Genomic DNA, 12012 nt, shown 5'->3' with positions numbered 1-12012 from the left:
TTTCAAAGCTGCCAGATCAAGTTCTTGGTGCCATCTCACCCGAGTCTCATAATTTTCGAGCAGGCAGAGCTTAATGTTGCTCATCGTTCTCCTGGCCTTGGCTACGACTTGTTCCTGAGTGCCATCTGGAGTACCTTCTGGCATCTCTTATTAATAATAGATATTTCTCCGTTTTACATTGAACTCCACCATTTTTCTCTCTGATCATCAAAGTATATCAAAGGATTAGGTGTTGGCTTGAGTAAACATAAGATTTTTGTTTGTTAATTTGTGTATCTAAGAGCACATGAGAGAGAGAGAGAGAGAGAGAGAGAGAGAGAGAGAGAGAGAGAGAGAGAGAGAGAGAGAGAGAGAGACCATACATTTTTACATGCTTTTATCTAATTTGACTTCTGCGTCTATCTGCCTGTCTGTCTGTCTGTCTGTCTGCCTGTCTGTCTCTCTGTTTGGGTCAAATCTTGTAACTCAATTTTCGACCTGTTCCCTTCGCCCGATGGACTTGAAATTTTGCATGGTTACTCAGTCACGGTGATAATACAACCTTACGTGATCATTAGGTCAGCAGTGACTTCTAGTGACCCTACAGAGACCTCTCCCAGTATCTTAAGATTTGTATGAAACTCTTCGGATTTTTCATAACTTCTTTGTCTCGGTAGAATAAGTTAATAACTCTACAGATTTTTCAAACCTTCTTTGGCTCAACAGGATATCACATTCAAATTTTTTTAGTCACAATCATAAATTGGTTGCAATTTTTGTCAAAACTAAAAAGTATGAAATAAAAAAATTTAAAAAATGTTAAAACGCTTACATTAAAATGCACTAAAAAGTAAAGAATTCTTTTTTGAGGCACGCCAGGATTTTCTTACAATTAATCATGTCTACAAAAATAATGTGCAAGTGTTAAACATGGAAGGAAATAGTACAAGAAATAATATATATATATATATATATATATATATATATATATATATATATATATATATATATATCTTTTCTTGTAGCATTTCCTTCCATGTTTGGCGCCCAAGCTTTTATTTTTGCATGATTAATTATGAGAAAATCCTGGTGTGTCTCAAAAAATTTTTTATTTTACTTTTTAGTACATTTTAACAGAAGCGTGTTTAAAATTTTTATTTTTTATTTTTATCGCATTTCATTCATGGTTCTCTGAAAATTCATTACCAATGTTTATTGGTAATATTTGCTAAAGAAAAGAAAGGCTCTGCACCATCAATAATACCTGGACGCTTAAACAAAACCATTAGCCAAATCTGATACTCCCAAATTCAAAATATCAAGAAAAGTTACATTTTTACAATCCACGTACCACAATATCTTCGAAAAAACATAACAAAGAAAAATACCAGTTCAAAGACAGGAAAAACAGGTAGCTCAATGCTTGTTTTACAAGATCTTATTCATGATATTTTGGTTTTCATCTGACAAACAAAGTCAGTTTTCTTGAGGAAAAGCTGCCCACCAACCTACCTCATACTGGGTTCCTTCATGATGTCACTGGCGCTGAATTTAAGGGCCCTCGCCATGTGCCAGTTGACAGGATGTCCTTCCTCGCACAATCTGATGGAGGGTTCGATGAGTTCGTTCCACGGAATTTTACCGCCAAATCTCTTATACAACTCATAGTAGCCTCGCACCTCACCAGGAACACCGACGGCTAACCCGCCTTCATAGGAAAGGGAACAAATATAAGAACATTATTCAAAATCAAATGAAAGCAAATATCTATTTCTCTCCCTGTCTCCCATGTAACTTGACCCCCCGAACATTTTGCTGAACTCTTAGTGACGATGATCCCAGTTTTGTTTACTGGAGGATAATGAATGACCTCAAAACTCTTCGTGAGAACTGCAACAGTCCCATCTTCCTTGAACGAACACTGGCAGTTCTGAAGAACTCATCACTCCATATCTTGGGTGAGAGACCTGATGTACAGTAGAAGAACGGAAGCTTCGGCTTATTTTCTTAATATATTTAAAAAATTTTAGCAGGAGAAACGTGGCAAAAATCATTTTGACGAACATAGTCCATATATATTCACAAAAATTATGGCTCAAGTATCCTTTAAGATCGAATTCACTATACTATGGGAATAACGTACACCCAAAGGAAATTATGACTGATAGGTACTGCTGCCCGGCCAAGATTTGAAGCTAGACCTTTGGTTTCGAAACATCGATAAACAGTCGACTTTGCCCATTCCATAGTGGTCAAAGTGGACAAATCCTGGCCGCGGAGGAAATATATGTCAATTACAATTACTTTTGATTGTAAGTTATCCCCAAAGTATAGTATATTTGTGGCATAATGGTTGTGAATATATATTTTCTACAGAAAATTTTCCGTTAAAAATCGTTCTTGTTCTTTACACACAATAGAAAATATTACAATGTAAGCGGTCTTTGAAACTGTCAAAGCAACATAACTTTCTAACTCGCTGTGTACTTATTCTAAAGGACCACCAACAAGTAACTTCAGGAATAGAAACAAAACAAAACAACCTCAATAAAACTGAAGTTTCAATAATAACTACTTGTTTGGTTATGAAATCAGCAATGCTCTTTATTTGCATATTTGGAATTATGCTGACTAACAATGCAAGTATTTTAACAAATCATTTAGACAAATGTTTGAGTCTTTAACAGGTGTTGTTGGTTCTGTGAGTCTTTATCAAAATATGCAGATAAGGTCGGGGGGAACGCAGAAAGAAAGTTGATTATTAGTTGATTGCTACCCTTCAGAATAAATTAATTTTGCTTGCTCCGATTTGAATTTATTATAAAGGATCAGACCTTAATTAATATAGATATATTAAATATATATATATATATATATATATATATATATATATATATATATATATATATATATATATATATATATATATATATATATATATATATATATATATATATATATATATATATATATATATATATATATATATATATATATATATATACTGTATATCTATATATACCAGTTAAGGTCTGATCCTATATAGTCAGGGAATTCTAATGCAGCAAGCAAAATAATTTTACTTTGAAGGGTAATAGCAAACTATTCATCAATTTCCTTTTCAGCGTTTCTCCCGACCTTATTTGTATAATTTTAATAAAGACTCACAGAGTCCACATCCTGCTAAACAAATCTTTACTTCAGTAGGTACTGTTTCGTACAAGTTATAGAACAGATTTGCTATAATATTTACACCGAGAGTTGAAATAATTTCAGATGCACAAATAAAAAATAAAGCTGATTTCAAAAACAGTTGAACCTTACTTGCTTGTTTTGATATTGTATCTGTATTCAAGAAATTATCTGCTGATGGTCTTTTACAATATTTAGACGATCTATTAGGAAATTATATTGCTTTAAGTCTCAAAAACCACTTACCTTTTACTGTTATATTAAGAAGAAAAGTTATAAATACAAAATATTGATAAAACTATGGGTTACCCTAATTTCTTGTCTCGAGCGTTATCTACATCGAATTTCTTTATGAAAAAATTACTACAAATTTTGCATAGAAAAGTTATTTGTTTTCAGTGTGTGAAAATTTTCAGTATTTGAATAAGTCAAGAAATCGTCCAGGATTTTAAACTAAACTGGATAACTTATTCCTTTCTAGTAAATTCACCATAGGCGCAGTTTCCCAAACTTCAGGAAAACAAGGACTTTTGAAGTTCTGTGTAACCAACCCAGTACCCTTTGTAATATCTGCTGGTATGTCTGTATGGTATCAGAATTAACAGTAAGTACTTGGTGAACTCCCATGCAAAATCACTCACTTCATGTCAAAGACCTCTAGGTAACATGGAAATGTAAACTCATTCATATCTTCTTTGCACAGAATTCTAAAAAATTTATTCCCTTTTAAGGGATATCTGATCTGCTGCGCATACATACATACACACACACACACACACACACACACATATATATATATATATATATATATATATATATATATATATATATATATATATATATATATATATATATATATATATATATATATATATATGTGTGTGTGTGTATGTGTGATTCTGTATGTGTGTCCAATAGGAAGCCTGTGAAAGAGAGTCATTTTTACAGTTGTGTGCATGTCTTTCCAACAACATTTGGCAGTGATTAGAGAGATTCATACAATTGTTGCCATTACCGACCCCTGAGAAGCTGTTTGCAATCTTAAGGGTTAGCTGTGGGAAAGAGTAAGGCTGTGGTCAGCAACCTCGTATGCAGTTGGCTTGAGGGCATCTTGGGATGTATATTGAATTCAGCCAATGAGAAAGTGAGAAAACGTGTAATGAAGAACGTTAATGAATAATAACGACAAAACTGTGTCGTCACTCACTCAAAGTATGAAGCGTTTGTGATCCCATGTACTTCCGATCACACTTCAGAAAAGGCAGAAAGGCCGGCACGATTGTTCTCTCTTAAAAACTGGTGAAAACTTCAATAGACTCAGTGGACCCTGTAGTCCCAGTTGTAACTTACAGTTTTATCAAGGCCATGACTCCTACCTTTCTTGGGTAGCAAAGTGTGAAGTCTACAATGATAACATAGAACAAGAACTTTATTCTTATTATTTACTAGCTGACCAACTCGACACTGCCCGGGGAAACTGAATGACAGCCAAGAAATTCTCTCTCTCTCTCTCTCTCTCATTCTCCCAACCCCCCTCTCTCTCTCTCTCTCTCTCTCTCTCTCTCTCCAACTATCCCTCACTCTTTTCCTCTTTCTCCTCCCTAACACCCTCTCTACTCTCTCTCTCTCTCTCTCTCTCTCTCTCTCTCTCTCTCTCTCTCTCTCTCTCTCTCTCTCTCTCCCATTCCTATCAGGGCTGAACTTGGACTTAAAGTGCATTAGGAGTGTCACCATTCTTCTCAGCGACCTTGAAAACTATGGATTAGACGCTAATATCTGTCGTTTCTATTATTTTTACATGTCACCCCATTCACACCCCCACCCCCTTTGGTGTCAGTGATGTCTTACCCCCACGGTATTCTTTTCCAGATAGTAAGTCATAAGTAACCAAAATGAGGTATGAATTTGGTTTGAGTTTATTTAGTAACTATGTCTACGGGCAGAACCAGCCCTGTTTCATGGAAGCCGTTCCCAACCCCCGTTTGGTGGTCTTTGGTGCTAGGGATGTATTACCCCCATAGCACTCTTTTCAAGATAGTAAGCCATAGGTATACCAAGTTTGGCTGAAAATGCTCAATGCGTTTCAGAGTTATGCTGGAACATACACACACATGTACAAACATCCATTTTCATACATATAGATTTGCTCACCAGTCTTCTTAAGTGAACTGTACAGTACCATTTAAAAGGTTTAATGTTCCTGCAAAAATTAATTCCAAGACATTAAAGAGCTTCCACACGCCACTTGTCTCACGTTGCCTGAGTATGGTAGCTCTTAAGACTATAACAGGGTTAGCAAAAAAGTGGTGGCAGCTACAGTACGATTCTTTCTACTACAGGACGTGAATGAGGAAGTTTTACGTGTTTGCCTTTGAGTTTAAGACTATGAAGAGACTGATGATGATGAACATTGAACCTCGCCATTGAGATAAGAACAGTTATTATCCCGTCTTTCATGACAGCAGCAAAGCAAGTTTATAATTTCCCACCCAAAATTCGGAACTACAGATTACTGCATGTTAAAGAAAAAAAAAGATCGCGCTGCCACGAGAATGAACTAAGATGGAGAGAGAGAGAAAAGTAAAGCTAAGGGTGAAACTACTGATTTTAAGACCATTTATCAAGATAAAGGAGAGCTCAAGACACATGAAAGAAGCAAGAAAGGAAGACAACAACACGACTCTATGCAAGAATTGAAGATTTTGTAAAAGAGATAGAAGAAAGTACTTCGAGGAACAAGAAAAGAAGACAACAGCGTGAATCTACACAAGAATTTAAGATTTTGTAAAACAAACAGAAAAAGAACTTCGAAGGACAAGAAAGGATGACAACAGCGTGACTATACACAAGAAGTTCAGATTTTGAAAAAGAAATAGAAGAAAGTACTTCGAGGAACAAGAAAGGAAGACAGAAATGCGACTCTACGCAAGAATTTAAGATTTTGTAAAAGAAACAAAAGAAAGTACTTCGAGGAACAAGAAAGGAAGACAACAATGCTACTCTACACAAAAAATTTAAGATTTTGTAAAAGAAACAGAAGAAAGCACTTCGATGAACAAGAAAGGAAGACAACAACGCGACTCTCTGCAAAAATTTAAGATTTTGTGAAAGAAACAGAAGAAAGTACTTCGATGAACAAGAAAGGAAGACAACCCAACTCCATGCAAGAATTTAGGATTTTGTAAAAGAAACAGAAGAACGTACTTCGAGGAACAAGAAAAGAAGACAACAGCGTGACTCCGCGCAAGAATTTAACATTTTGTAAAAGAAACAGAAGAAAGTACTTTGACGAACAAGAAAGGAAGAAAACAGCATGACCCTATGCAAGAATTTAAGATTTTGTGAAAGAAACAGAAGAAAGTACTTCGAGGAACAAGATAGGAAGACAGTAGAGTGACTCTATGCAAGAATTTAAGATTTTGTGAAAGAAACAGAAGAAAGTACTTTGAGGGGCATGAAAGGATGACAACAGCGTGACTCTGCACAAGAATTTAAGATTTTGAAAAAGAAACAGAAGAAAGTACTTCGAGGAATAAGAAAGAAAGACAACAGCGTGACTGTATGCAATAATTTAATATTTTGTAAAAGAAACAGACGAAATTACTTCAAGAAACAAGAACAGAAGACAACAGCGTGACCCTATGCAAGAATTTAAGATTTTGTAAAAGAAACAGAAGAAAGTACTTCAAGGAACAAGAAAGGAAGACAACTCGACCCTCAGCAAAAATTTAAGATTTTGTAAAGGAAACAGAAGAAAGTACTTCGAGGAGCAAGAAAGGAAGACAACAACGTGACTCCACACAAGAATCAGCCGCGCGGGTGAGAACCAGTTTGACTCGACAGAAATGTAAAAAGCATATACTGTACAGTATATGTGAAGATAAGTACACATGAATACATATAACTGCACGCCTTCAAATGTTTCTAAATTAAGTTAGATCAATACCAAAATTTGTCATTTTTTGTGGAACAAATCTACTTAGCCTAAATTAAATTTTAGTTAGAATAACACTAAACAATTTTTTCCATAATTTCATCCCTTTTATTTGTTTAACATTACTAACAATTTTGCTAACCAGTAATTGTGAATTTTTTTGGTGATGTGTTTCATTTTTTCCCCATCTGTTGTCTTGTTTAATGTTATAATGATGTGTTTCATTTTTTCCCCATCTGTTGTCTTGTTTAATGTTAAGATTTTTTTTTCTTGGTTGGACTAATTTTATCTGAATTCTGTGCGTGCGTGGGTGTTGTTTGTGGTAATTTGATTGGTCTTTCGATGATTTTTTCCGGCTAAATTGGATTTACTGTTTTATTCCTAGCAACCTGAAAATATTTTTTGATGCCAAGGTGTAAAACCCGAAGACTAAGTGCTTTAAACCCCTTAGTTACAAGCGGCTAAGCTGGTAAATTAAGGCAGAAAGTAGGACTGAATCAAAATACTGTAGTTGCGCATAAGATAACCCGGAATCAGCCAAGCATAATTAAATTTTGTGAAAGGAAAGACGGTGGAGATGCCTGTAATTTAGAGACCTGGATCAAATGGATCGACACTCACTTAAAGTAGATAAAAGGGAATGGCGAAGATCAATTGAGTGAAGCGAAGAAATTTTTTAGACCCATCCCTAAGCGATTTAGGTTCGTACGTCCATCCTGAAGCTTATCAGAAGCTTGAGACATGGGAAGCACTGATAGGATACACCAGGAGAATTCATTCAACTGTTGGAGAGGCACATCTAGTAATGAATGTGGCAACATAAATGCAGACTTGGAAAACAGATAATACAAATTACTTTAAAATGAGTCCACAGATATACAATATGCTATATGACTGGGGAAATTTGATTTCTACCTCACTTTAGGCATCAATAGATGTACATGTCAACGACATCAATAGATGTATCAGTCAAGAACTGCAAAAGCTCATCAGGCTGGCGATACTTTCATGAACACTAACATCTAATGTCCTGGAGGTTATGAGCGATTCATGGTAGATGGAGGATGACGTACTGTACATCGAAAATGAAGCAATGAAAATAATAGGAAGAACTAGAGAAGAATAAATGACGTAGACCACTGACTACCATAGGGCGAGAAAGAAAGGGACACAATAGACATGCCTGATCCATGACAACAGCCTGAGGTTATGGAGTTGCCAATACATCTCAACAGGGAAAATATGCTGGTGTTATTTGTTTTAACTGCGAGAAACGTGGGCATCATGCTAACAAACATACATACATTTAAAAAGTGTTTTTAACGAATTATTTTCCTGCAGTTGACGTGAAACTCATATTTAAGAGCCCAAGAACTATTGGTGGTATGTTTCGTCACAAAGAAAAACTGCCCCCTTTAATGCAGTCCGGTGTTGTTTATTTATTTACTTGCTGTCAGTGCCATTGTTAGACATACGTGGGAAACACACGCCGACTGCTTAAAGTCAGATGTGACACACATATTGGCGTTAGCTTTCGTACTGGGTGCAAGTTGTCCAACCATGAAACATCAAATATTAGAAATCATAAAAAACTATGCAAAATGATTTTAGGATTACAGTATACTAACCAGCCAACACGAGCACCACTTCCCTATTCATGAATCCTTAGAGATCAAAAACTTTGTTCCCTCTTTGAACTTTTTGTCATACAGCAACTGAACTTCGAGGAATAAGGTCTGTTAGTTGAAACACTCTAGTTCTTTTTCTTTTCTAACAATTTTATTTTAGGTTTACCTTTTGTACTGATATTTTACTTTATCAGAATTTATTTGACACATGCATACCAACATTTTTGGTGTATATGATTACTGTATATGATTATTTTACTTTGTACCTTTAGCCTTGAGGATGGGACAAGGATCCCGAAACGTAGGCCGTGATGAATAAATGTAAACCCATGCACTACGCTGTCTGCTTTAGTGCTTTCATATATATATATATATATATATATATATATATATATATATATATATATATATATATATATATATATATATATATATATATATATATATATATATATATATATATATATATATATATATATTTATTTCATTTTATTTTTAGCTAAGCATTCTTTGAGATATTCTGGGCAAGTGTAAATGTGAATCAGTGCCTACGTATTCACGAGTCAGTCCTGAGGGCATCATTCCTTGGATGATGTTCTGGCCATGTCGGAATGTTCCGATAACCGGAAGTCATCAAGTTCCGGAGGAGCGTTTGTTTGCGAGTTCGCTCTCATGGGCGTGTCATAGGAAGTGTGAATTTTCCATTTTGAGTACAGGCTAGACATACGGGTCTTGATTTCCTGGTGAAAAGAATCACTTTGTTGGAAGACTTTGTGTACTGCCTGTGAGGTAAGCTTAGACTTTGTTTTTCAAAAGCCCGAATGGGTTTTAATAACTTTGTTTAACGTGTACTGTTCTTTGACTGTTACCATGCTTTGAATATCTTTTTCCCCGTTTATTTTTATTTTCCATGTCTGATTTTTATAGATTTTCCTGAATTTTGATTTTTCAATGTTTTATTATGTACATTTTTTGGGATTAGTAACGTGGGAGATGTCCCCCATTTTTTTCTCTGTGCCTTTTTTTTAAGTTCTATTTTTCCCTTTATTTCTTCAGATGTAATGAATTAGAGGTCAAATAAATGGAGGGGAATGTGACTTAACATGACTTCGGACTTGTTTGGCTCATTCTGACTCTTTTGTTGTAGAGACTCAATTGGTGAAAGTTGATAGGAGTATGTTATATCTTATATCTTACTTGGTTATTTTTGGGTTGCCAGTTCTGGGGTGTAGATATTCCCATTCCGTTTCTATTTGATTCCCAACCATTTGCTATGTTAGACTACTGAATAAACTATATTTTTGTAGACATGTTTTTGCTGTTCTTCCTTGGATAATGAGAGACAGACAGACAGACAGACAGACAGACAGACAGACAGAGAGAAGCATTAAACGAGAGAGAGAGAGAGAGAGAGAGAGAGAGAGAGAGAGAGAGAGTAATGAAGGTTTGTGCCAGCTCGGTCTTACGCCGGCCAACGCTACCGTGATTCGTTTCGGGATGTACATTAATTACGTCATTGACCTTATAACACATGTGGTAAAAGGTAATGACCTTATTTGACCTTGTATAATATATATATATATATATATATATATATATATATATATATATATATATATATATATATATATATATATATATATATATATATATATATATATATATATATGTATATATATATATATATATATATATATATATATATATATATATATATATATATATATATATATATATATATATATATATATATATATATATATATATATATATATATATATATAGTATATATATATATATATATATACTATATATATATATGTATATATATATATATATATATATATATATATATATATATATATATATATATATATATATATATATATATATATATATATATATTATCAAGGATATCCCTCTCTCATGTAGACCCCAGCGCACATTTAATTTTGAAATACAGTTGTTGTTCCTTTCACTGTGGAGGCGAACGAATTGGCGGGCGACGACATAAAAAAAAAAGCACACAGAGTTTGAACCAGATCGAAGCTATTAGCACCAGTAGGAGCCTAGGCATCCCTTCACTCCCCTAAATCGTTTGATCCGGGGAACAATGGAAACCCCCTTCTCACCCCTATCGCGTGAGGTGGGAGTAATTAGTGTTTGGGAAGGTTAAACGGGCTTATTAGGGCTAGTGGCCAGGTAGGACTTTAATCTTTAAGTACTTAACTTTAAGAAATCTTTTCCTCTGCCCTCTTTGCTGGTTGTCTTGACGTGTTTGCAGGCAATGTCGACCTAAGATGAGGCCCCTACAAGACGCCGCTGGCTTTGGAAGAGCAGACACGTTCTCATCTCACTGCTAGGCGGAAGTCCATCGCCCATCTTCTTCCGCAAGCTGACGTATTTTCTGACGAACGGCCAAATCGATTGTTGGCGCCCACAATTTATTATTCAATGTTCGTACATTGCAAAGTCAGTAAGCCAGCCCTTTCCCTTCTCCTTGAACCCCTTAAATTTCCCTTTTCTTTAAAATTTAACTCCTTCCTCCACAAAGCAATTTTCCCTTGTTAAGAGTCCTGCTTCGGCCTCCTGTATCTTGCCCCCATAATGTGCCTTGAATTCCAGTAAAAGATCCAGTGATAAACATCCAGTTATCCCTTTCCCAGTGCAACTTATGGGCAAATTAGTCTAAGTAATACAAGTGTTGAATTTTTCTCTTTGTGTGATTGCGAGCACGTGTTCCTTGTTTCAAGAGCCCAATCGAATATGATTCCAAGACTGTGATTTTCTTATAATTATCTCCTGGGCTACGTCATGTTTAGTATTTAAACGTGCAGTATGTAACATTTTATAGGGGGATTCCATTTCCTTCAGTGTGTGCCGCCGTGCTAACCTAGAACCTCTCTTACAGGGGAGATACCAGCTGCTCCTATGCACTCTGTGCCCACTCCGCCTGACTGCCATTCAAATTTGAAAACCATTCCTGGTCGCAGCACAATTGCAAGATTCCGTTGTTGGCCCATCAGACATTTACATTTCGGATTGTATTAGCCTGGAGTTCCCCCTCTTTATGGATTACCCTAAGAGACAATTTAATGTAATCTTGGCCTAACCAAGTTATTATTTTTATAATGGGAATAATTGTATTGTACATTGGCCCCTTATTAATTAGCTTGCTTGTTGCCAATCACTGCATTATTGCTCAATGTATATAATTAATGAGCCTGCCCATTGGTTACCATTTTGCATTCTGTTTTGTCTCCTTGCTTAATTGCTAAT

At 35.3% G+C, this 12012-nt stretch overlaps 1 protein-coding gene across 7 annotated transcripts in view; it reads right to left on the bottom strand.

Annotated features, from left to right (window-relative positions):
- LOC136826840 (scoloptoxin SSD14-like) overlaps positions 1–12012 on the bottom strand; it is a 273826-nt gene that overhangs the window by 35010 nt on the left and 226804 nt on the right. For all 7 annotated transcript variants that reach the window (XM_067084327.1, XM_067084328.1, XM_067084324.1 and 4 more), the window contains one exon: positions 1492–1687. In XM_067084327.1, coding sequence (XP_066940428.1) covers positions 1492–1687 — 196 coding nt within the window. The remainder of the gene's footprint in view (positions 1–1491; positions 1688–12012) is intronic.

This window comes from Macrobrachium rosenbergii, chromosome 41 (assembly GCF_040412425.1).
Source record: "Macrobrachium rosenbergii isolate ZJJX-2024 chromosome 41, ASM4041242v1, whole genome shotgun sequence".
NCBI lineage: Eukaryota > Metazoa > Arthropoda > Malacostraca > Decapoda > Palaemonidae > Macrobrachium > Macrobrachium rosenbergii.
The sequence above is the reverse complement of the archived record's forward strand: the minus strand, read 5'-3'. Positions and strand labels throughout refer to the sequence as shown.